At 40.0% G+C, this 26,434-nt stretch overlaps 2 protein-coding genes across 2 annotated transcripts; both read right to left on the bottom strand.

Moving 5' to 3' along the window:
- On the bottom strand, nucleotides 1-10,532 carry ubxn7 (UBX domain protein 7). Its single transcript, XM_084732847.1, has 11 exons — nucleotides 10,395-10,532; nucleotides 7,245-7,398; nucleotides 6,926-6,990; nucleotides 6,733-6,798; nucleotides 6,463-6,575; nucleotides 5,936-6,082; nucleotides 5,318-5,408; nucleotides 4,783-4,913; nucleotides 3,310-3,814; nucleotides 1,843-1,922; nucleotides 1-1,116 (listed from the first exon to the last, which is right to left on the bottom strand). The coding sequence occupies exons 1-11, from the start codon at nucleotides 10,498-10,500 to the stop codon at nucleotides 955-957; spliced, it is 1,620 nt and encodes a 539-aa protein (XP_084588973.1). The 5' UTR covers nucleotides 10,501-10,532; the 3' UTR covers nucleotides 1-954.
- Nucleotides 10,533-14,908: 4,376 nt separating this feature from the next.
- ppp1r7 (protein phosphatase 1, regulatory (inhibitor) subunit 7) lies at nucleotides 14,909-20,311 on the bottom strand. The gene is made up of 10 exons (XM_084733242.1): nucleotides 20,188-20,311; nucleotides 19,319-19,414; nucleotides 18,656-18,711; nucleotides 18,209-18,274; nucleotides 17,869-17,999; nucleotides 17,483-17,645; nucleotides 17,220-17,336; nucleotides 17,004-17,108; nucleotides 16,788-16,874; nucleotides 14,909-15,674 (listed from the first exon to the last, which is right to left on the bottom strand). The coding sequence occupies exons 1-10, from the start codon at nucleotides 20,225-20,227 to the stop codon at nucleotides 15,498-15,500; spliced, it is 1,038 nt and encodes a 345-aa protein (XP_084589368.1). The 5' UTR covers nucleotides 20,228-20,311; the 3' UTR covers nucleotides 14,909-15,497.
- Between the last annotated feature and the right edge of the window lie 6,123 nt (nucleotides 20,312-26,434).

Raw genomic sequence — 26,434 nt, 5'->3', positions numbered from 1 at the left:
TCCCTTGGTTTTGGTGGTTATATTTCAACATCAGCATATTTTCTTGGCAGCATATAAAAAAAGAAAGGAAACAATGACTACAGCTAAATATCAGTCTCTCTAAGCCATCTCTGTACAGTGTAGGTCCGACTGATGAGATGTACCACCCTTCATTCATTCCCTTCTGTATCAAAAGTTGAAATCCAAAACAATCTACTAGTCTCTAATTAAGCCAATAGAAACTTGAGTAAAAATGCGCAGATCAACCCCAAATCCTCACAGATCTACACAAGCGTGTCACAGATGTCCGACACGTTTTTCTTGACTTGTTATTTTTGCACCTTTTCTCTTAGTGCCCCTACCTGCCACATAATTACAATTATTGAAACAATGACCATGTGAGAGACCAAATTTGGGTCAAAATAAACAAGAATGAGTCTCCCATTACCTGTCCCCAGGTACAGAAAATAACAAGAAGAGCTAGAAAATAAACTCTGACATTTAACGTCCTTTTTCTGGGAGGTAAAAGTCTTTTTGTACAAGTCTCTGGTGCCTCATCATCAATTAGTGATCCATTATGTGGGTATTTTTATTTGAATATGAGCTATATTGAATGTATTCTATTCTGATGTGCCTCAGTGTTCGGAACAAAATGAAGCCTGCATCAGAAAAGAATAAAATCACGTTTAAAAAACAATCAAAGAGTGCTGGCATCCGTAACACCGTACTGGCCAATTGTAGAGCACTAGAAAGGGATTAGGCTGTCAGTAGAGACGTCAGTTTTCAGACTAGTGGAGTGGCGGGGAAAGTAGTCCATCCACTACGAGTTGTCTTGGCAAAAAACAGGGGGCCTAATTCCAGGAGAACAGAAGTGTTAAGGGATCAAGGCCAGTAACATCGTCCCAGATCATTGGTGAAAGGGTGAGGTCTATCAGAGAGATACAGACAAGCAAAAAGTGAGTGTGTCTGACAAGGCTAGTTCCTCTCCTGCACAAATACAGTCTCCTGTGGACAAAGCCCCGCCTCCTGCAGCGTGATCTCATAGTCCAAGTGGGCGAGCTTCCTGCGGGGAAAGTTGGTGACGAGTTCGAAGCGTTCATTGGGGTAACCCTTGGACTGGACGTGTCTTACCAGGGCCTAAAAGTGAGAGGAGAAAATACCAGAGATGAGACAACAGCAATTATAAAAATAAATATAATAATAACAAATGAGTATTTATGTGATAATATTCACTGTTGACTGGGCATGAGAAAGAAATTATTACATTTATTTTACTTAGAGCAAAAGAGTTAAATGAGAAGACTGATGCCACACTTACATTTATAAATATGAAGCTACACCCAGCCAGATTAATTTAGCACAAAGACTGAAGACAGGGTAAAGATCTAACCTAGCTCTGTCAAGAGTTAAAAAAACAAAACAAACAATCAGCACCTCCAAAGTTCACTAAGAAATATGTATTAGATTTGCTTTCTGTTTCTTGACCAGAAGGAACAACTTCCTGGAGTCTGGCAAGAAGTGCAGGTCAAGAAATAGTCTGACATATAATCCCCCGTAAAATGATGAATTATTGTTTTACACAGATGAAACAAAAGAGATAATGTGTTGATTTGTGAGCTTTAGAGTTAGAGAGGCAGATTTGTTTCGCCTTTGAAGAGAGCTGGATTAACTGTTTTCTTCCAGTTTTCAGTCCCACTGAAGACAAAAAACAGATCTTTGTGGGTTTTCTGTCCAGCATAAAAGGGGCTTTAGTGTACAGAAAGATGAGAGTGGCATCGATCTCTCGGCACCAAAGCAAAGAAGATAATTTCCCAAAATGTTGAACTGTTCCTTTAACATAGAGCTATTAAGGTGGGTTCTCACCAAAAGTTTTGCTTTAGAGGACAAGGAAATTTGCTCTCTCTGTCCATCTGGGTAACGAAGCATCAACCTGGCTTTGGGACCTGCAAGAAGAAAATAAGCATGGTGTTAAATATCTTTAAGCGCTGAGGTGCTTGGATAGCTCAGTTGGTAGAGCATGCGCTCCATGTACAGAGGCTGTGAGTCCTCTGCAGCGGCCGTGGGTTCGACTCCCGCCTATGGCCCCTTGCCCACCCCCCCCCACCCCAAAACAAAAAAGACTTTAAGAGTTAATGCAATTGCTGGTCTTTCCAGTAAATTAACCACTTTGTTGAGACCTAGAATTTTGTCACCTTTGGTTCATAAATATAATTAAAGAAAGAATGCAGGGTGACGTTATTAAAATATGAAATTCAGGGCAAGAGAAGTGATGTAATGAACACACAGCATAAATAATGACAGCTTTGGTTTAATCCCTGAGCCACAGCCCACAGCCTTCTCTACAGTCAATTCACTGCAGATGATAAATACAAATAAAACACACACACAGTCAGAGAATGAATTGTGTGTGAACAGGTTTTACACTGATTCTTAGACATCCCCCATCCTGATTTATCTAATTAGCCACATCTAATGTCAGATAGATGCAAATACTTATGAGTGCAGTAAACAACTCTGACACCAGGTATTTGACTTTTACTGATCATCTCCTCGAAACACCTTACATAACCAGCAGTACTGTTTATAGTCAGAGTATAGAGAGATCTCACATGAGAATGGAAACACAATAATCGTGGCAGCTGAAAAGAGGAAGACTACACAGGCTAACATGACCAGTGACAGAGATCTCATGTTGTATTTCTGTAGTTGTTGTAGCCCAAACAAACTTTGGGCTGCACAATTAATCGCAGAGTGAAAGAGTGAAAATGTTGAAAAACAGCATTACATGAGGTACTGTAAAGCTGGAATTATTTATACCTTTACAGTAAAATGGTAATCTTGTCAAAATTTAGAATAACGCAAACTCAAACACAAAATTTATGTTTAATTAGGCTATCAATCTTGACATGTAACCAATCAGATAACATGACATCACAGAATGATGACTATAAGCCGAGAAAAGGCTGCATCAGCATTTTTAAATTAATTATTTGCAAGCTGATAAAAAAAAATCCCCACAGATTCTAGTAATTGTAAGAATGCTGAAAGTCAGATCCAATAATTGGCCTGGTCAATAATCTGTTCAACTCCAAACACATACACATGATAAGTGCTCATTAACTGATCGTTAACAAACAAAGATGGGGCGGCCCTGTAGCTCAGCTGGTAGAGCGTCTGCCCCATGTGTGGAGGCTGTCGGTCCTCTGCAGCGGTCGCTGGTTCAACTCCTGCCTCCCATCCCCTCTCTCTTTACCCCATTTCCTGTCAGCTGTCCTATCATAATAAAACCAAAAACATAACTTAAAAAAAAAAGCACATGACATGACATACCGTTGTCATCAGGACAGTCAAGGTCACAGGACTGGGTGCTGCTGGTCTTGGAAGGTCCGGCGCTTTCAGCCGCTGGAGAACAGTGGTTTCCTCCAGAATCAGCTTCGGGCTGAGGATGACGAGGACCGGCAGCCGAGGGCTCCAGGTGGTTCTTTTTGCTCTCCTCTTTCTTGTGACTGTGGTTGTTTTCTTTGTACGGAGACTTTCTGTGGGACGAAGTAGAACTATCGGGATGCAGACGCTGCTGGGCCGCCGTGGCTGGAGGAAGCGGGGTGTGTTTGCTGGTGGAACTTTTCTCTTCGTGGGGCACAGGCATTTCGCTGTCTGAGCCGTCAACAGAGATGGGACCCTCGCTGTCAGAGAAAGGCTCCGCGTCTGATTCATCGTCAGATCGTGGGGAATCGGGGGGTTCGGGGGCATTCGAGGACTCGTAATGGGTCTCCTGTAGGGAGGCTCGGATCGCTGCCTCCAGCTGACTGTCTTCACTGGCATCAATCAGACTCTCCTAGAACAAAAAACACAGTGTGCAGCTGTAGAAAACAAATCAAAGAGCTGGGAAAACAACACAAACATGTGGTAGAACTTCATACGCTAACCATGGCTGTGTGACCCCAACAACATCAAATATACAGCATGCTTGAACCATGAAAATTAACACGTCCTGTCCTGATATATAATAACCTGCCCAGTTGCACAAACCACCTTAAGTTTCAAGCGTTGCATAAAGCCTCTGGCTCCTTGTGTGTTTAGATTAAATTGTTGTTATTGTCATAACAGTAACTAAACATACAAAGCAGTCACTCGATTCGTCTGTACTCTCTACCAAGATGTGCACACTATATAACCAGCTATTTAGTGTGCAGTGGGTTTTCCCTATTAAATGTGTCTTGGTATCTCCTCCTCCTCTTCAATCACTATAAATTCATCCACTGTTTGATGTTCAAAATAATATTTCACTTTTAAGGGACTGTGTTATGGGTTGTGTAAAATGGTCACTAAGCACCTTCTTGCAGCACATAAGGGAATATTTAGGTATCAACGGGAAAACAGAGATTAAAGTTGTTTTCTTACAACATCCTAAAGAAACACATATGGTGATTTTCTGCAGCTCACATTTTCATGAAAAGGGACAGTTCACACCGAAACAAAAAATACAGATTTTCCTCTGGCCTGTAGTGTTAGTTATCCATCTAGATTCTTTTGGTGTGAACTGCTGAGTATCGACCATAGAGATGTCTGCCTTCTCTCAAATATAATGGGTGTAAATGGCACTCGGCTTGTGATGCTCAAAGCACTGAGTGCCATCCTTAGATGAAAATTAAAGGGCAAACTAAGCCTAAGTGGTTTTATGTAACCGGGTACAGAATCTCAGAAAACAGCCCTACAATTAATAGATAATTCGACGTTGTGACAGAGGAAATTCCAACAGAGTCACACAGAGAGAAGAGAGTAAGAGGGAGATGAGAGACCCACAGAGCGAGCTCGTTTGGCAGGGGGTGCGTGGCAGGACGGCCCGTCGAGCTGCCCGTGCTCTGCCAGGAAGCCGGTCGCCTGCTCCAGGAACGATGCCACATCCAGCTGGTTCCACTCCACCATCTTTTGACCTGAAGTGAACATTTTTGGAACAGCACAGACCAGTTAAAAAAAAAATCTGGAAAAAAAAAACAGATGTGTTCGGATGCAGTAGATTTAGAACTTCTCTGCAGATGTAAACAGCTGGAGTGAGACATATGCTTACTGACATTATCTGTGTACAATACAGCTCGCATTTATCTTCATTATTTATTTAGTGAGGAAACTATTGTTGGCCTGTATTGATCCCTTCATTTAATCATATAAAAGATCTCTTGCTCATTCACACGCCATTAGTCAAGGATGTTGTACAATTTTGCTTTTAAATTACTTTAATCACTACTTCCTAATGCTCGTCTTTCTACATGCATGGAGGAGGGATATGATTTCCTCTTTCAAAAATAACTAATAATGCTGTGACTAACTTCCCACTCACCTGTGCGAGGATCGAGGATGGAAATATAGGGGAACTTATTCAGCTTATAGAACTGGATGTATCTTTGTCCCTCTTCACTATCATGATATACCTGTAATGAAGAAAAATGCACAGTTCAATACAGAAATTTACCTTATACCAGATAAACTTAAATTGAGTGACATGTATGAATATTGGCTTTTAACCAATCCCCGACAACATAACACCTGCATTACCGCTGGCGCATAAACTTTTGGCTGCGAGACATCTGCAGACAAATGGTGGCCAGGTGCTTGTTCTTAATGTGGTACAGCATAGTGTTAGTACTACTACTAAACTGAAGAGTAGCATAACAGCGTTTACATTTGACTTTGTTGCCATTCTGGAGGAATTTTTTCCACATCAAGATTAGTTGTATTGTGTGTGTATGCAAATTAACCAATAGATGGACGTGCATAACCTCTCAAAAAATATTCTTTGGTGTTAACCACTGACATCTCCATCACTGGCTAAATTTCTCTTGACCGCCAAATCAGTTCAGCAGCTTCGCCTATGCAAATAACAAAACGCAACACAAAGATTGCACAAACGTGAAAGCTGCACAGACCACGTATGACTGTGAGATCTGAACCTGCATACCTGCCAGAATATGAAGTGTTCTCTGATGATGGTTTTCACTGCGTCATTACTCCAAACATCCCTGTTCAGACACTGGCAGGCAAAGTCCTGAACGTTTTGTATGTTGATCATTAGCCACTTGTTCTCCAGTTGACCACAGTCTTTTGCCTAAAAGAACAGTAGAAGAAAGAAAGGATGGATTTAGTGCATTACGGAACTATGAGACTGTTAAATTGTAAAGTTTGGATGAAGACCAAAAGAACAAATAACTCAATTCACAAAGTAAACTCTTGTCTCTCGGTGGAGAACAATCATAACCATCTACATCAGTGGTGTATGATCACATGCCATGGTGGGTGTTCACAAGTACTGTGAAAGCACATTCAACCAGAGAGCAAAAATGGCTCATCAGAGATGACAACCTGCACACTCGACACACCTGGTTTACCACCTGTGATCTACACAGTCAGCATCTGAAATTTCACTGAAAGTTCAGGCAAACAGATTAAAGACGAGAGGTGTAAAGTGTCCGCTGAGTGACTCCTCACCGTCTCAAAGCTGCCTTTGTGCATGAGCTCAATGGGAGGACGGAAAAGGTCTGCCAGGGTGCTCAGTTTCTTATCCACCGTGCCACCGTTACGCAGCTCCTGTTCCTGGCGGACTAGAAAAAGAACATTCACAGTCATTACGGGAAGTAAAGACACACTCAAAAAGGCTGAAACAAAGACAAAAGTGACAGATTGTCTTGCTGGTTGTAATTACACAGCATTGAGCTACCGATCATATTCTTTAAGTTTGGAAGGCTTGAATTTACTCACTTGTTTCTGTTTGGAAATCTCGGAAACCATCAAATATAGATCTAGCAGGTCTTCTTCGCTTTGGCACTGCATGTTTAACAAACACATCAACAGTCACATTCAGTAGTTGACAGAAACACCAATGCCAGTTTAATTTAATTTAGTTTAAGATCTGTTTGCTTGAGGTAGAATAAGAAAAGAAGCAGTGTAATACCTCCAAACAAAGGTTCTGGTTCCACCAATATGTCCTGCTTCTGGGGAATGGGTGCTCGCACTTCACTGAGACACAAAACAACATATAGAGTATTGTTCTATGATGCAAATCAAATCTACAGCAGCCAAAATCACAACAGTGCTCTGAACCCCAAACCTTCCTCCCAGCTCACTTCACAACTCCAAACTAGGAGAAAGATTGAGGCACAATAAAAAGCGTGTACAGCATCTTTAAGATACTAAAATGTGGCAAAAACAAGTGTAAAGGCTTTGTTTTAGTTTTGTCTGCCACAAGTTTGTGAAAAGAAATATCATCTTACTCTGTAGGGGGGGCTCTACTGCTTGAAGCTGCTGAACTGGAACTGGTGCTGGGCTCCTCTGCAATCCCGCCTCCATCCAGAAACATGGTCACTGCCATCTCCAGGTTGTTGTTGCATGCTTCCAACATATGTTTTCCTACACTCTCCGTGGCCCCTACAAGTGTGTTGGACACAGGCACATATGTATGAAAACTAAACACTTTCCATGTAATTCATGAGGGAAAAAACATCTATGATGGAAAGCTGTATATCATTAGTAATGTAATAGTATTTGATGTTCACAGATCCTGTTTTATATAGATATTGGGCTGCAAATAACAATTGTTTTCTGGGTCAGTTATTTTCTGGATTAATCGATTAATAGTTGTTTGTTTTAAAATGTCAGAAAATGATGAAAAATATAAATTAGTGTTTCCCAAAGTCCAAAATGACGTCCTCAAATATCTTCTTTTACTCACAACCCAAAGATATTCTGTTTAAAATCAGAAAGGATCAAATAATAAAAATAATTCACAATTAATTTAATAATCTATTATTAACCATTAATCATATTTAAAAGGCCTTTATTAAATAGGAATTTATTATGTAAGCACAAACCCCTTGAGATGTCTCATCTCATTTTCAAGGGGTCCCAAACAAACACCATAAATGGAGAACAGAACAGTACAAGACCAAATATACAACACAACAATAATAAACACAAACAACAAGCAGCCACAGACTATCAGACAGACAACAAACTTAAGCTACATTGATTTTTTTCATGACGTAAACCGTTTACTACACATCATGTATGCATGACCTTACTTTATTCAAATCATCCCGACCATTTTAGTTTGATTACTGACCTTTAAGAAGGCCCTTGGATTCAATTCATTTTGCTATGTCGTGACTGGAGCCTGACCAGTACTGGATTTCTGAGGTTGATAAATATTTGACAGTTAAATAATGATATAATGGCCATAATTTCTTTTTAACATAAACAAAAATATTTGATGAGGATTCTGTAATTTGATTCAGGACCCTTAACAGTTGAAAAATTAACTTGCCAGTGCTCTCTGGGGCACAAACTCGGTAGGGAACACTGTTTATAAATGACTACATGTGCAGTATATCTTTGGCATTTCTTTCTTTTTTTACTTTAACAATAGGACAGCTGAAGACATGACAGGAAAGGAGGCAGAGAGACAGAGAGAGAGAGAGGGGATGACATGCAGGAATTGGGCTGAAGATGGGAGTCGAACCAGCGGCTCCTGCAGAGCGGCTCCTGCAGAGGACCTACCAACTGAGCTATAGGGGCGCCCCTATCTTTGGCATCTCTGTGCTGCAGTTTGTTGTTACTCATCTGCCAACATCAATGGTGATAATGGTATGTCATATAGTGACATACTTCAAGTAAACATCAGTAACATTGTAGAATTTGACGTTTGCATCTGTATATTGAATTAATCCATTTAAAGTACTTTACTATTTTATTCATGTTGCAACCTGTTTACTGATTGTCATGTATACACACTGCAAACCTTTTGTTTAATTAGTTGCCTTGAGGGCCACTGGTTTTCATGCATGCACACTAGTGATAGGCAGATCAACTGGTTGGTCAGTTACTTGGACTGTTAATCTGGAAGTTTGCCGGCAAATTGATTGAATGGTATTGGTGCTCTCCTACCTGAGTTTTAAGAGGGTGGTATAATTACTATACTATAACGCTCATGCATCCTGCTATAAATGTTCACAGGCTCTCTGATCCAAAATGACAGCAAATCTAATCTAAAATTGTTACTGGCTAGCTTTAAATATACATTATATTATAATGTGGGGAATAATAAAGTTATATAAGGTCACTTTTTAAATACTGCACTCCACTCTCCCAGTCACGTTCTGAAATGTACAGCATAATCAAAATGGTTATTTGGCAAATTAAGAAAAAATAATAAAACATGTCACTGCCATCTCCCTTCGTTTTGATATTAGCATTATTTACCCTGCTCTCTAAATATCAGCATCAGCCATCACTGTACACCTGCCCACAACTGAAAGAGGTTTGTCAAATGCCTAGTCAATGTGAACATCGTGTTTAGTATTGTTTTGGCAAAATTACATCCTCATCTTGTGTGAATGCAGAATGAAATTTTCCAATTATTAGTTCATGTGCGATAACAATGTAACTTTATTATTAAAGTGTTTACAAGTTGGCTGCACTTCGCACTGTACAGAAAGGAATGAAAGCCAAACAACTGCCTAAAAGTTTACGGTACAAAAATGCGTACAGCCTGAGAAAGAGGCTGTGGTGTGCTTCGAGAAACAGCAGGTAGTTTAGTAGTATAGCAAACGGCATATGATTAAAACGTGCAAAAACACCGGAACTGTCCCTAAATGTGTCGAGATCGTGAATCGCCACAATGCATAAAGCTATGGGAATAGTTTGCATGTCGGAAAACAGTAGATTTGAGGTTTAACTTTGCTCGATTTTAAGTGTGCAGAACCGTTTGGCTACAGTGATCGCTGCGTGTCTACTGCGCATGTCTGTTTCACTTTCCAAGTGTAGCAGCAGCAGCCCCCGAACTGAGTCTTCTCTTTTCTCCGTTAAATAACTTACAACCGAAACACTGTCCATTATGTCAAAGCCCACATAAACTAGTGAGGATATCTGAGAGAGTAGACGGACACAGGCAGTGAGCTTATCTGAGTGTTGTTAACCTCACAGTCTGAGTGAAGATGACAGTGACACAACACGGAGCCTGGCTGGTGATGAAGAAGGGAAATGTTGCTCACCCGACGTCCATTCCACATTATCACACAACATGCAGAGCAAAAAGCAGCACAAAACCTGCTTCAGACCAGCGAGGTGGTGTCTTTAACGAGCGCCACAGAGAAAATCTCACATTATCTTGTTTTCTGTGACAGATTTTATTCAAAGCCTGTGGCTGTAAGCTCCTTTTTCTGAGTCCTTCTCGTGAGTTTATCAGATAACTGGCTGTGGTTTTTCCCTCTGCAAAGCATTGACAGCGTAGGGGCCACAGCAACATTTAACGTCCGTTTTCTGCTCTGCGCACCAATTTCGTGCTTTTTTTAGACAACGCAGCTCTTCGTGGTGTTTAAACCAATCCTACTTAGTAGATCAGACTGCAGATAAAAGGCTATTTTTACCTGTTATTGCTGTGAATTGTTGTATTAACCCATTCACCCCCGGAGCTGAGGTGTCTCCGAGCGCCGCCATCTTACCGCCACAAACAACAACATAAACGTCGCGCATGCGCTACGCCGTCCTTTTCCCCCTGCCTGGCGCGGCGCGAGCCCCATGCGTCACGAAAGGATTGCGCTGCATTGTGGGTCATGTAGTTCAGTAAATACAAGTCATAAGTTATAATTCCTTCAGTTTCTAAATAATTTCATTATTTGCTCAACAATATTTTTATTGAAGATGTTGATGTTGAGATTAAACCACACACAAACAGGAGAAAAAATATTTTAGTCTTCTCTGCATCTCAGTAAAAAAAAAAGAAATATGACTAGCCTAATTAGCATTAGTGCCTTAGTAATGAAGGTGAAGGAGTATCCTTTAATATTTTACATCAACTTTCCCACATGCAGCGTTTTATCAGTAAGAAAAGGGGTTATGTGTAGACTGATGTATTTAATATGACATTGAATCTGGTGATTGTAGGATGAAGTTCCTGCACATTAGGATTGCATGATAATGGATACTTTACTATTATTTATTATTCCAGTAATGAAATTATAGCTAAATAAAATGACAAATATTGGCTATAATAATCTTTAATTTGACTGATTACAGCATTTAATTTGAGTTCTTAGACAAAATTCTCTATAAAAGTCAAAGTATGTTTATGGAGTTTTTTTATTATTTAATTTACTAGAAATGATAAATTAACTTTTAAAGAGTAAGTAATATTTTTCCCCCCTTTTAAGAGTGATATCAGATTTGGTTTAGTCAGAAATATAAAATATTAAATCATCCATCTTTACATTACATCCATCTTTTGCTACTAACAGTTATCTTATGATATTGGCCATGAGATGCAGGTAATCATTGGTTATTAGTTTTCAGTATCAGCTGAAAAAATCCATAATTCAGTTGCTTTCTAGATAAATTTAACCTCCTTTACCTGGACTAAGACTTTACTTAAAGATGTTAGCAACAAAAGTGCTGATAATTTTTTTTTTTAACTTAAATTCATTATTATTATCTCTGACAATCGTAAGCCTGAAGGGGATCACACCATCAGTTGCAACTGATGTCCACAGATAGTCTATTGGATCCATCAGCATAATTTTTGTGGACCTTTGCAGTGTTTGCTCAAAGACCTCTATGATTCACAATTTTTCAAAAACCTTAAAACCTTTTTTTTTTTTTAAATTGCCTTGATGTTAGTGACAGCCCTGGTCAGAGGTGTTGTGTTTTCAGGTCATCTGTTGTCCCTTTCTTGGTGGTCAAAGGTCACTGTGAGCTCACAAGACACATTCTTGGCCATAACTTAAGAACTAATACCTAATCATGTGATGGGCTGTGTGTGTGCATGTGTGTGTACAACTTGTGGACCTGGAAGTTGTCTAGAGGTACTCTTGTATACCGCTGGACCAATTAGCCTAAAATATTTTGTGCACATTCATGACTGTGTGCTCACAGAGATATTATGGTTGCAGTGATTCACAAATGTTAAAAAACCTAGAATTCCTATATAAAACTTATATATGACTTATACTGACTCGACTCCTCTTTACTGGCCAGTAGGGGCCAGAAGTCATCAACAACTGTGAGGCTAAAAACAATACTTACCTACTAGCAGTGTCAGGGAGTAACTAGTTACATGTAATTACATTACAAAATAAATCCAATAGTAAAAAAACTGTATCTGTAATTAAATTAGTTACTAGTGTTATAAATATAACCATATATAATAAAGTTAAACTAAAAGATTACATAAATATGACAGTTCAGTTTTAAAATTGTACTGTATCAGTCATGACAAATATTGCATCTAATAAATAACAACTACATAGACGTCTCTTTAAGTAGTGTCATTTATTGTTATTTGCATAATACATTCAGTTCGAAAACAGCTTCAACCAAGTCCAAAACCTGAAGAATCAGCTCTAACAATATCAAGCTACTAGCAATTAGAATAATTGCTCATTCGGTGACCAGTCGAGGTCAAGTTAAGATCTTAATTACGGTTTCTCACATACGTCTGGTGTGCTGCCTGGCATAAACATGAAAAGAAAAAAAGGATTTCACTTTACAAAGGGAAGGTAATGATGGCACTGACTTTCTACATCATGATATGTCCAAACTATATTTACAAATACACAAAGTGACACTTCTAATTCCACTGGCCAATTGTAGAGTAATTAATAGTTAAAGCTGAATATAAAATAACATTACATTCATATCAATAATGCACAGTGTCCTTCAGTTTTGCTGATAGTCTGATATGGCCTCATAAATGTCCTACAATTAAGTTTTGGTCAAAATTACTAACCACGAATAACTGGATTTAAAAGGCTTATAAGTTCAATTCCTTTAAAAAAGAGCAAATTTTCAGTACAAACCAGCATATCAAGCTGTTGCTAGCTGTTGTTTTCTTGTCTACAAAGGGATTCAATATTAACTCAGGCCACTTTAACAATTACTATAGATCCAGATGAAAGGAATTAGAAGATAATGGTCTGTATCTTATGTTGCACGGAAAGCACAGCAGTGAAATCTGATGCGTCTGTACTGTGTCCACGTGACCTTTTAGCCCTGAGGTGGGAAATATATTTTCATATAAAACCTGAATCACTTTTTAATTTTAACAGGGAGTAAATAAATCAAGTGCACTCGAGCATTATATACAAGGGACCATAAGAAGAGGTCACTTTAGTTGAAGGTGGTCATCTTAGATACATATGGATATCTGTTTTTAAGCAATACTGAAGGCCAAATGAGAATATTGCAGAATGTGTCACTGTAGTCTTTACACATCTGAAAATTTAAAAAATTGTCTGAGCATGAAGTAATTTTTTTTTATCTTACATTAGTTAACAACACTTATGTGAGACCAGTCCTGCCATTAGTAAGCAAATTCATTTCAAAAACAATCTATGTTTTTACTGTTATCAGTTTAAATTAAAATCATAAAGAAGGACCAGAGGCTGTACTTAAGGATGTGTTCAAGGTATAAAGAAAAAACGGAGGATGAGGGGGTCTTTATGGACACATTTGATGATTTGACATTCTCATGAGCTTTATTTTAGTGTTGAGGTCACTCTAATTAATCAGAAGATGGGCCTATGAGCTGTAAAATATCTAGGCAAGGAATAGGCGAGGCTGTTACACTTGAGAATTTGTCCTCCATCAGTAAAAGTACCAGGTTATCGAAATGATTCATCAGTTTCTGCTGTTTTCCTTTAAATGGCTACAAGGAACTCTCACATCTGTGATTTTGGACAAAAACAATAGTGTTTCCGCTGCCATAACCACAAATAAACAAAAACAAAAACAAAAAACAAACAAACAAACAAAAAAAAAACATCTTAAGATCTCCTCCTGCCTCTTTTTGACTAACGTACTGCTCACTGTTACTCTGCCTGCATGCAATTAATCGTTTCATCTGATTTCCTGGCCCAGTGGCAGGCATCAAGAATAACTAAATAGAAATAGATATTATTCTCATGGAGAGCCTTGTTTGCTTATGGTGTCATATAGAGGCATCAGTATTAAATTGAGACCGTTTCATAATCACTTACAACTTCCTTATTACATGGTCGTGTCTCGATGGGAACCTGAGCTTTGCAAAGCCCTCACACATGGACACTTGATTCAGCTCAGCAGCGCTCAATGTCACTTTTTAAACTTAGTTGACTTATTGTTTTCAGTTTAAAAAATATACACAGACATATATATATATATATTCAGTTTTCAGTTGTAGTTTGGGTAGGTTTAGGCACAAAAACTATTTGAGTATGTTTTGAAACAAAAGGAACCAGAAACCGCTGGGGTTGGGTAGTATTGGGAACCAAAACTACTTGGGCTGGGTAGGTTTACAAACAAGATCTATTTGGGTTGGGCGGGTTTGAAAACATAAATTTCTTAGATAAGTTTTCTAGACACGGGTCTAGAAGGGAACACAGGTCTAGACACCAGATCCCAAGGGAATCCTGGGTTCCCTTCTCGAATACTCAATTCTGATTGGTCAATCACAGGATTCTTAAGTCAGTTATTTCTTCGTAGTAGACTGTTGCTATGAATAACAGCCCTTTTTTATAGATGCAGCTCTGATCATATACATTGGAGGATTCAGTGGAAGCGAGAAAATAATATTTAAATCAATAAAATTATTTTAAAAAATGTGTAAAGTTGCTGATTTGTCAAATTGTTGATATTTTTTGGCAAGTAGCCATGTGATGAGCAGGATAATGTACAGTGAGCAGGTCATTATGGCGAAATATGATGCAGGGCCCTGATGCAAAACTTCACTGTGCATTATCCCTTAGAAGACAGATTCCAGCAGGTGCCACTTCACTCAGCTGATCTTTAATTTCTCAATCATATCTTTAATTTTGGGTGTTTCTGTGGCTGCAGACTTTGGTACTTCATTCAGGACAGATTTGAAGCGAGTTCAAACCAAATGAGAAGAAGATTTCTGAAGATTACAATATGTAAATGATATTTTTATTATGGACTTTTTCCCTTTAAAGTTGATGTTTTTTCTTTTACTCTCTGTGTACCGATAGAACAGTCTCATCCCGGCCAAACAAAAGGAAGTAACTCACAACAAATAGTAAGAATGCCAGTGTTTCCTCACATGTGACAGCAGTGCAACTTCAACAGTGTGATAAATAATCGTTTTCCTGGTGGGCACTGCACGACGGAGGAAAGAGGACGTCTCCATACTGTATCCCACATGCAAAACAATAAAAGAATAATAAGTGCAGAGGAGAAATGAAGACATGGGTGCAGGTAGGGTACTTTTAGGGGAAATCTTTTTCACAGTTCATATTGAGCTTAATAAATAAATAAGCTTCCATACATTAGCATAGCTCAAAGTGTGAATGAGTGCATACATGCATACATGTATGTCGAGTGAGCCATGGGTGAGTTTAATGTTGGAATGTGTATTTGTGTACGGAGTGACTACATGATTCTGTGAGGCCAGTGTGTTTGAAAATGAACGTTGTATCGTAGGTGGGGCAGGCAGGGTGGTGAGGGTGAACACTGAAGTTGGCAGGTGAACGGTACACTGCAGTTTAGAAGCGGATGAAGGTAGCGTCGATCTGGCGTACGCTGGGCAGCGCCAGCATGATCTTTCGCCGGTACTGTGGGTCCTTCTGTAGAGGGTTTCTTTCAAGGTAAACCGTCTCCAGAGACTTGGCGTTCTTCAACTCGTCGAGGTCTGACCAGTTATCTATCTGATTATCGTTCATCTGGTGAGAGATTGAAAGACAATACAGACAATAAGAAGACAAACTTTAGAAGAAGTAGAGACCATTGAAACAATAACTGAGGTTTACTTATTCAATAAGAAGAATCAATAAATTAATTACTCTTTCAATCACTAGATCAATAATTATGACATAATAATAAACACAATAATCCATAATGTAGAATCTACCACTTAGCAAAGTTTTTTTTTAAAGGAAAATTAATCGGCGGTATTTGAATTAAAGGTGCATTTTGTTTTAACATAACGTAAAGTTGCACAGATGTAATTAATGATCTAATGATGGCTGCTGATGTTATCCGCTGAGGTGACTCAGGTCTTTTGGAGTGCAGGAGGGACTCCGAAAGACCTTTTTTGACTTGGTGGTGGCACCAACGATCCTCTAAATTATGGTCTGCAGGGGCAGCAGCTTCTCCTCACTGCTGACAGGAAGAGACCCAAGAGATGCATAAAGAAGGCCAGATCTGTCCTCAGGTGCCAGTGGGGGTGGTGGGAGAAAGGAGGATGATGACTAAACTATCACCCCTGATGGCAAACATGTCCAACCCCTACGTAGGACTCTCACACAGCACCGGGCAGCTCCTCCAGCTACAGGCTGCTTCACCCCTGGTGTGTGAGGAAGAGATACTGCAGGTCCATCCACCCTGCTGCTGTAAGACTTTACAATCAACACTACTCCCAGTGCAAGATCAATATTTCCTATGTACTATAGTGGGAATTTCTCGTTTATACTTTGCTTGTATACTTAGGTATTACGTCTTACTTTTTATTGATGCTTCTTCTGCTGCGCTATCCCCATTTGCTGCTGCAACACTGTAAATTTCCCCGTTGTGGGATTAATAAAGGATTATCTTATCTTATCTATTTAGGTGAGCCGGTTCCAGAGCTCTGGTACTGTACGTGCTGGCTCTCTGGCTTACTGAGACTTTGAGCAGAGACACTATTAATGTTTATAGTTACACCTGTACTTGTACTAAATGTCTCCTGTGAAAAGGCGTTAGGGCTCTTGATGCTCTGTGGGAATGTCGGATAATAAAACATATAATAACAGAACACTAAAATCAAATTCTCGTCTAACTTCACAAATGATCCATACCCAGAACTCCTGCAGATCTGTCAGATGGCTGATGTTTTCGATTTTCTTTACTCGATTGGCAGCGATGTCGAGGGTTGTAAGCTTTTTCTGTGAGGGAAAACAAACACTGTTTGAATGTACATAACAAACACGTTTTGTACACCTGTGCACAGTTAGCAAAATACATGATGACATTCAATCCTTTCAGAAATAGGCTGTGGTGTTTTTGCAACTCACATTGTTTTCCAAGCCCTCAATGACCTCAATGCCATTGTGGCTCAGATAGAGCTCTCTCAGGTTGACAAGGTTCTGAAGACCCTCAATTTTAGTAATCCGGTTACTCTGCAAATACATGTACATCAAATGATTAACCAATGGTTCCAATATACACACTTAGGTTTTATTTTTGTGACCATTCACACAGGTGTCGAAGAGAATTTGTATGATGAATACCTGAATGCTTAAAACAGTCAGGTTGTGTAAACCCTCCAGATTCTGAAGCTTTGTTATTTTATTGGTGCCAAGAAACAAACTTTGCAAAGACGAAAGTGTGTCCAAGTTCTCAATGACCTGCGAACAAAACAACATGAAAGAGACACAAATAAGCACAACAGAATGACTTCATACTTAAGTCCACTAACAGCCTAATTTTACACCATAATCTTGACAAAGCATGTGTCTACATGTGTAGTATTGATTTGTCCTGTATTTCATACCCGGATGCGATTGGAGCCCAGCTCCAGCATCTCCAGGTTCGTCAACGATTCCAGGTTGGCAATGCTGCTAATTTTATTGTGAAGCAGAAAAAGCTTCTTCACCCGAGTCAACTGCTCCAAACCCTCCACCTTCCTCAGAATGTTAAAGGACACATCGAGCTGCCTGTGGATCAGTCAAACACATATGCTCATTAGAATAAACTGTGTTTGAGATGTGGGTTCTTTGATTTTTATGTAAATCATGTGAAATATACAACTTAGTGAATTTCTACACCCCAATAATCATTTGATACTAGTGTGTAGACATTGGATTTGCCATATACAACTTTAATTTCTCCATTAATGGACGAAATAGAGACAAAGGCAGCAGTTTTCTTCAGACTTACTCCAACTCTGTGAGGTGGTGCAGGTTCTCCAGTTTGCGGATCTGATTGTCATAGAGATCTAGTTCCCGCAGTGAGCTCAAACTCTCAAGGTTTTCCATTTTTTTAATGAGATTCTGTCGTAAGGAGAGTGTCTGTATGAAGGAGGTAAATGAAAAGAACAGTCAACAATCAAGAGCTGTATGTTATTATTGATCCTAAATCCTTCTTTTTTAAGATATGCTTCACAAAGAAAATAAAACAAATTCTGTCTAGTTTTCTTAGAAAAAAAAAATATCCCCACACTCTGCATAACATGCTGCTACCATTACTGCCAGCAGCACTGCAGACTGACATTACTTACTTTAGCCTTCTGTAGCACCTCCAAGCCTTCAATCTTTCCAATACGACAATGAACAAGATCAACATCCTAAAAAGAAAGCAGACAGCTTAAGATGACATACTGTCTACAAGTAAGAGAAGTAGTTATTAGGGTTTTTTGCGTCATGTGCACACAAATACCCAGCTCATACATGGACTTAATAAGCCCCAAAAATACAGTTGCTGACAGTGAAACATGTCATAAATGATGACATAACTTAATATTTAACACTGCATTACACATGAAGAACTTAATCTTTTCTCCCAAGCTCTACAATTAAAGTCAACTGCATCAAAGCTTACTGAACTCTAAATCAATCCAACCAAAGTGAGTCATTAGAGATCATAAAGGACATTTTTCTAGGGAGCATAAACATTGTGGCTGTAGCTACATGTAGACAGCATTAGTGTTTTTAGACCATTTTCTAACCTCTTCCTCTGGGTCCAAGGTTATGGTGTCCATGTCAACTGGAGACTCTTCTTTACCTTCAACGAGATCGAGAGTAAACCAGATTTAAACTAATATGGCCATTACATCAAAGTAGGTTATTAAAAATTATGATGTAGACACAAGGATTACTTTATGCCATTAAGAGGCATCAAAGTTATGTAATGCTGTCATGTAGTTTAACTAATTGCTCTGTATCACACTTTAGATCATTCATGTTTAAAATATATCCCAACTGATAGCCTGACTTATGTCCCTTATGATGTGGCAGTGCTAGAGATGCAATGATTCACCAAAATCAGGCGTTTCCCCTTTTCAAAGATGTTGAGAAAGTCTTTCACAGCTTTATTTCCTCTGCTTGGGCTACTGCAACTCCCTGTATTCTGGGATAAGACCGATGGCCCTATCTCATCTAAGAATCCAGAATGCTGCAGCCCGGCTCCTGACAGGTACTCATAAGAGAATCCATATTAGCCCCATTGAGCCTCCCTCCACTGGCTGCTGGTATGGTTCACAATGGGTTTTAAGGGTTTCCTATTCGTCTGTCAATCCCAAAATGCTCTGGGCCTATACTATTTTGCAGATCTCCTTACCAGTTGTAATTAAATGTGCTTTAGAAATAAAATTTGATTTGATTTAATTTACTTGTGTTAGCAGGCTGATTGGGGTCCACGTCTCCATTGATACTCCTCCTCCTGGTCTCATCATCCCCAGACTCCTCAGACTCACCCCTTCGGTCCACTAACAGCCAGCAGACAAAGAGAATAAGAGAAGCTTGATTTCACCATGCAAATGCAGAGCTGTTGTCTGATTATGTATCAGTGACACATTTAGCTGATGCATGTGTAATATGATGCAACGTCCAGGCCCAGCTCCACCTCGCCCACTGAGAGGAGTCGAGAGATGTCATGTGGAGCATCATCCAGCCTCTGCCTGGGTCTACACACCATGGCTATTAACTAGATCATGATTCTGCAACATGCAAAAATTGCGAAAACATGTGTGCCAAATCATTACACGTACTACATAATTAATCGGTTAGTTTTAATTGCTATTGTATTACCAACCTCACTAGTTTGGAGCTAAACAAGCTAATGTTAGCTACCTTACATTAACACATTAGCTAAACATTACAGGGTACACCATGTTAGCTAGCAGGGTAGCTGATTGGACCACATGACGTTAACGAGCTAACGTTGCTATATGGGGCAGACAAGCTACATTAAGCATAAAATCCCGGTTCTGATCATCAGACTAGACAACTCGGGTGGAGAAACTGAAACTAGATATCGCTGAGCACGACAGCATGAGTTGACGTTAACTGGATAACGACAGCTAACGAGGATTGTTGTTAGCCTGTTAGCTAGCAATCCAAGGATGAAGGTCTGGTTAGTAACAAGGAGTACAAATACCCGGATGTGCTCATAGAAAAATAGACTCGTTTCTCCGGATGGATGCCGGTTCGTCCGGCTCATAAATTCATAGCTCAGCTGCATCTTCACATCTTTACTCACCTTCCATTTCTTGGAGCTCTCCAACAGACCGGGACGCCATGTTTCCTGTAAACAGTCCTGACAACCGCTCAGCCAATCAGGTGGAGGGAGGCTCATGCGGTCAAACACCAGGGGGCGCTGGTGTCACACTGAAAACTACTGCTGGGAACATGTTGTACACTATGCATTTACCATAACAATCAGCGGTGGAGGAAGCGCTCTAATACCTTCAGGGGCGGTCCTAGCCTATTTGGTGCCCTGGGCGAACACCCCCTTAAAATAAGGCATTCCTAAATTGCACAATTAACATGATTGCACTTCGCACAACACACAGTGCTATGAAACACTACTGATATTTTACAAGAAGAACACTCAGAAATTTTTCTGTTTTTCTTACTACCCAATTGTTACTATATATTTATCTATTTGTATTGTTTTTTCTTTTCTTTTTCCTTTTTTATGTGTCTCTGTTATCTAATTTTTGTGACAGTGAATTATCAACACTGTTTGATTTTCAAGCGGTACAGTAATACTGTTAGAGGGATGGGGCTCAGAAAGAAAAGAAAAGAAATCTGTACTTTATTAATCCCTTCTGGGGAAACTGCATGCTTTCAGTCTGTTGTTATTTTTTTATACACACATGGACCTGTGAACAGATACACGTTTCTGGTTAAAAACCACTAACTTTTATTTCTCAACCCATCTCAATGAGTGCTGTTATAGTCAATGGTTGATGGAGTAAAAATAAAAAACAACAAAACTTACTCCACATAGATCATAAAACTGTGATTGTAGATGACAATTGTCATTTTGTATAGGTTTTTTTCTGCGATTTCGCACAACCCAGGAAAAATTAATTGTGACATTATGGGCTTGGATTGATAATACTACAAATTAAATGTGCTTTATTTGGAAGCAATTACTGACGCAATTCATATGGCCAACTTATGGTATGGTTACACTATTAGATGCATGCCTACAGCTGAGGCTGGATCAGGGAGAAGGCCTGAATCCCTCGCCCCCCTCCCCCTTCCGCTTCGACAGGTTGTGTGTGAGACTTTAGCACAGCAGCAGCAGCAAGCAGGCAGGCTCACTGCTGACTTCTCGCATATGGGTGATAGAATTTAGAAAACACATCGGTGGAAATTATAAGTTTGTATCATGATGACTGGTGATTTTGTGTTTGTTTCTGTTCTGTTTTATTTTGCGAGCTGGTTATTAGTTGCTGCTCCAGCCACCCAGGCTACTTACAGTAGGCTATACTAAGCAGAGTTACCAGATAAGAGATATTTCTCTCGCCTAAATATATGGGCAATCTTTGGTGTAGAATTTAACCCCCCCTCACTCTTGAGCAAGTACTAGTAGGCCCTACATTACAGGTAGCAATGAATGCGCCTGGTTGTCTGGTTAAATTTTTAACGGTCATGATGAAGACGTTAATTCTGAAACCCACAGAAAAATGGATGTCCAATACATAGCCTAAATGGCTAAATCTAATTTATTGAAAACAATACTTTGTGGATGATTTGCTTCTGTATGGTATTGTCAATGCACCCGCCCTCCTTCACTTCTTCCACAGCTTGTGCGTTAGATGCCTCTCCCGGCCGCTCCAGCAGAGAGCTGGCCCGCCCCTCCCTCTCCTGTGTGGCAAGTAGCAGGCGCATCAGCACCAAATGGAGGGCGCCCTTACTCCCCGCAAATGGGCAATAGAAAACCGATTGGTGCCTATGCAATCCCAAAATGCGCTGGCATGATGTAAAAAAAACCAAAATAAATAAATAAATTGCCAATGCCAGATGGGCGTGATGCCGCCCCAACCACGATGCTGCCCTGGGCGACGGCCCATTTTGCCCATATCAAAAACCGCCCCTGATGCCAGATTGGCGTGATGCTGCCCCACCCACGATGCCACCCTGGGCAACAGCCCATTTCGCCCATATCAAAAACCACCCCTGATGCCAGATTGGCGTGATGCTGCCCCACCCACGATGCCACCCTGGGCAACAGCCCATTTCACCCATATCAAAAACCGCCCCTGGCCCTGGGCAACGGCCCATTTTGTCCATATCAAAAACCTACATTCATTAAGAAGCAAAGATATGTGTCTGATGTAAATTAATTCATGATGTTGTGCCACCGCCACTAAAACGATGTGTGTCATTCTACGGGAACAATGCACAGCCTGTTCAGAGATACAGAAGTGTTTGCTCCTGTACTCCCAGACTAAGGAGCAGCTTCTTCCCTTAGGCTGTGAGACTGTCTCAGTCATCCTCAGCTCTCTGCCATGCAACATCCAACTACAACAAAACCTCGATATACAACCCTGTGTTGTATAATTGTAAATAAATCTGCCTTGCCTTTTGTACCTCTTGTGTTGAATTTATTTGTCTGAAAAATGGGATTATGGAACTGAACTGAACTGAAAATCTTTACTCAAGTAGAAGTACTGTTGCAAAAATACTCAAATAAAAGTACAGAGTACTTGTTGCAAAAACTACTCAGAGTATTAGTTACTTTTAACTGTTGATGTCATGTCACCTCTCCAGACTAGGGTTGCAAATTTTGTGTTATCCTACAATTGATTAATGATTAATAATTTATAAGTCTTAAAACATGATTATTTCCTGATACTGGCTGTGCCCAGTCTCTGCAGTCCCAAACTGTCCACACTGTCCCAGGGACACTGGGATTTGTTGAGGTCAAACTGTCAGATGTGATGGTGACAGTGCTGGATGGGGGCTGGGAGAAAAGAGAAATTACATATATGGTGTGATACAAAATGAGACATTCTATGAGAGGCATAACAATGCAAATTATTTAAACACATTTTAAAAATTTCAATACAAAGTCATTTATCATATTAGATAAACTTGGATACAATGGATAAGATAATAAAAAAACACAAGATAAGAAAATTCCTCTTCCTCTAATAAAGTGAGGTGAAATGAAACCAGACACTATGAGATTCACAGAATTTGGAAGAGATACACAACAGCATATCCTAGTTTTTCTTTAAGTATTGTAAATAACATTAGAAAATGGTTACCACATCCATAAGCCAATATATGGAATTGTACCTGAGGTTCCTGGAGAGGCTGAGGTTAGGTTTGAGTGCAGCGCTCTGTAACTTGACAAACTGGGGAATGATAAAATATCACAAATTAAACAACCACTGAGATGTGCAGGCCAAAGCTAAATATATGTACTTAAAAAGTGGAACTTAATCATTGTGTAAGCTTCTGATTTTGATTTTGATTTGATTTTTCAGAGAAGAGCAGTGCCATTTGAAGGCTTAGTTTGGGTCCAACGTGACTTGTGGAAGAAGAGGCTGCAGCATTAGATGGAGAAACTGCAGCAGAGCCCACAGCTGCTGAAGGAGGTGGACCAGCACCAGCAGCAACATCAGCTCTGACTGTCTGCTCCTGAGGTGTCTGAAAAAATAACAAACAAACCCACATCCATGAATACAAGGCAATATTAATTACACATATTATGGTCAGCTTCTTAAATATGAGTATTTTCTGATTTCTTTACTCCTCTCTGACAGTAAACTTAATATCTTTGAGTTGTGGACAAAACAAGACATTTGAAGATGTCATCTTGGACTTTTGGAAACACTGATCAATATTTTTCACCATCATTCCCCATGGCGTGGTGTTGCTTGGGTTGGGATGCCATCTGAGGCAATAGGAGGTGCAGAACTGTGACACCATCTATATCAGTGTTCCCCAACCCTGGTCCTCAGGGCCCACTGCCCTGCATGTTTTAGATGTTTCCCTGCTCCAACACACCTGATTCAAATGATCAGGTTGTTGTCAGGCTTCTGCCGAGGCTTGATGACGAGCTGATCATGTGAATCAGGTGGTTGGAGCAGGGAAACATCTAAAACATGCAGGGCAGTGGGCCCTGAGGACCAGGGTTGGGGAACACTGATATAGATGGTGTCACAGTTCTGCAGGCCCAGTTTCCCTTGACCTGTCCCCTATTCTCCCAGTTTCCCTCCTCTCACTCTGCCTCAGTAATTTTCCACTCTACCTGCCTCTGCTCCATTCTACCTGCCAGCCACTCCCACCTCATCAGCCCGACTCTACCCACCTGCGAGCTCAGCTGCAGCTCATCCCCAATCAGCCCAGTATAAAGCCTCTCCAGCACACTCACTCCTTGTCAGACTGTTCTTCAGTATTTCCCTCTAAGACTCCCCAACCATCATTCCTGGATTGTTGACCTGAGTAACCTTGGCAAACTTTTTGAAAGGGTTCTGGCTGACAGGCTCCAGAGACATAGCAATGCCCTAAGAGTTTTGGGGGTCCGACAGGCAGGGTTCAGAAAGGCAAGAAGTTCAACCGACAATATCCTAAGGCTGGCAGAAGACATCCAACGAGGTTTTAATAAAAAAAGAAGCAACTATTGCAGTATTCTTCGACATTGAAAAGGCCTTTGATAAAATGTGGCATCAAGGACTCATATATAGGCTGCTAGACAGTAATTTACAACTCCCAACACAAATGGCTGTACTTGTAAAAAGCTTTTTAACCCAGAGAGAGATTGTAGTGAAAGTAGGAGCATCAGTCTCCAACAGATTTACCCCAGAAGCTGGCGTACTGCAGGGCTCAGCACTCAGTCCTCTGTTGTTTTTAATATATATAAGCGACATCTATTACCCACCCAGAGGAGAAGGACAAGTTTCCCAGTTTGCTGATGACCTTTGTTATTGGGCATCATCAACAAACCTTTTACATGCTGCAAAAAAACTTCAGAGAAGCATCACTGAGATGGAAGCCTGGGCGAATATGTGGAGGATCAAACTAAACCCCTCAAAAACACAATGTGTGCTCTTTTCTAAACATCCACACAAAAATAAGCAGGTAAATCTTAACCTATATGGACAAACTCGTCAGACCACCCCCACAGCAAAATTTCTAGGTGTAACATTTCAAGAAAATATGCAGTGGACAGCACACATAGCTGAAATTGAAAAAGAAGCGAGAAGGAGACTTAACCACCTGAAAGTGCTCTGCAGAAAACAAGGAGGAGCCAATCCTGAAACAGCTGTGAGGGTGTTTCAGGATTCAGGCCTCATGACCTTGCAGGAAAGAATCACCGTCCTGGGAAGAAAATATCTACAAAGAGCTGAAAACAATCCATCATTACAACAGATCATACAGGAGGAAAAGTCTGACCCACCAAGATACCTCTGTAGCACTCCCGTCTGTCTTAGTGAAATACTGATACAGTAGACTGACACCATTACATAGTATTTTAAGGGCTACAATTTTTAGGGTTCTTATCGTAAAAAGTTTTTATTTATTTATTTATTCGTTTTATTCGTTTTATTATTATACTTTCTCTTATTCTTAATTATGGGGCAATTGTGATGTTCTTTTATTCTTTGTACCACTTTTATTTTAATCAAGAAAATGGGGGTAAAAGGAAAGAAAAAAGAATAAAATAAAAAAAGAGAAAAAAAATAAAATACAATAAAAAATTGAAAATTAAAAAATATGGTGATTGAGGTGAGGTGATGGTGAACTAATGGTGAATTAATGGTGAACTTGGTAAACTCTTCTTCCCACCCAATCCCCCAGCCCGGACCAACTCCGATTGGAAAACAGGGACTGGAAAGGACTGGAAGTCCTGAGCTGTCCCTACAGGAACCAGTCTATCTGATCTGACTCCTCGCCAGACCGTTCTTCAGTATTTCCCTGCAAGACTCTCCGGCCCTTGTTCCCGGTTTGTTTTCCCTGTTGCCTACCCTGCTTGTCTCTGACTCTCCTGGTTCCTGGATATTCACCACAGCCTTCGATCCCTGGTCTTGTGATCTGTCTCAGCATTCCTGGTTTTTTGCCTGCATATAACACCGGCATTTAAATATAGTGCAAATGGGAGCGCTACCGTATGTTAAAAAAAAAAGTCCATCCACACTTAAAGCAGCATTTCGTTTAATCCCCAGTTATCCACGGCCTTAGTTTGAAAAATTGCGGTTTTCAGATATCATAAACAACCCCACAGAGAGATCCTCTAATTGGATTTGAGAGTGAAACCAAAACTAGTACACAATTAGCGGAAGGGGGGTTGCTGCCACTGACCCTCAGTCAGTCAGTATCTGTGAGGGGTTTTGGCTTTTTCCCGGATGGATTATTACGACACTTGTTGCGCCTAAATTATTTAAAACAACTGTTGCGATTCTGTTTATAATTCTGGAACGTTTTGTTTGTTTGATTGTTCTTTCTCGACGGCTGAACGCTGCTGGATTTAAAGCTAAAAAAAA

This window comes from Lutjanus erythropterus, chromosome 12 (assembly GCF_056507025.1).
Source record: "Lutjanus erythropterus isolate fLutEry1 chromosome 12, fLutEry1.hap2, whole genome shotgun sequence".
NCBI classification, from domain to species: domain Eukaryota; kingdom Metazoa; phylum Chordata; class Actinopteri; order Lutjaniformes; family Lutjanidae; genus Lutjanus; species Lutjanus erythropterus.
The sequence above is the reverse complement of the archived record's forward strand: the minus strand, read 5'-3'. Positions and strand labels throughout refer to the sequence as shown.

Bases quoted from the DNA above. Each gene is read 5' to 3' on its own strand.
- ubxn7 (XM_084732847.1), bottom strand. From the start codon at position 10,500: ATGCGCGACGTTTATGTTGTTGTTTGTGGCGGTAAGATGGCGGCGCTC. The intron at 6,576-6,732 runs GTGAGTAAATTC...TTCTTTTTCTAG, and splicing joins AGATTTCCAAACAGAAACAA to TCCGCCAGGAACAGGAGCTG. The intron at 1,923-3,309 runs GTATGTCATGTC...TTCTTCTTGCAG, and splicing joins TGACTGTCCTGATGACAACG to GTCCCAAAGCCAGGTTGATG.
- ppp1r7 (XM_084733242.1), bottom strand. From the start codon at position 20,227: ATGGCGTCCCGGTCTGTTGGAGAGCTCCAAGAAATGGAAG. The intron at 18,712-19,318 runs GTAAATTAAATC...ATCTCGTTGAAG, and splicing joins CAATCAGCCTGCTAACACAA to GTAAAGAAGAGTCTCCAGTT. The intron at 15,675-16,787 runs GTATGGATCATT...ATCTCTCACCAG, and splicing joins CAGATCTGCAGGAGTTCTGG to ATGAACGATAATCAGATAGA.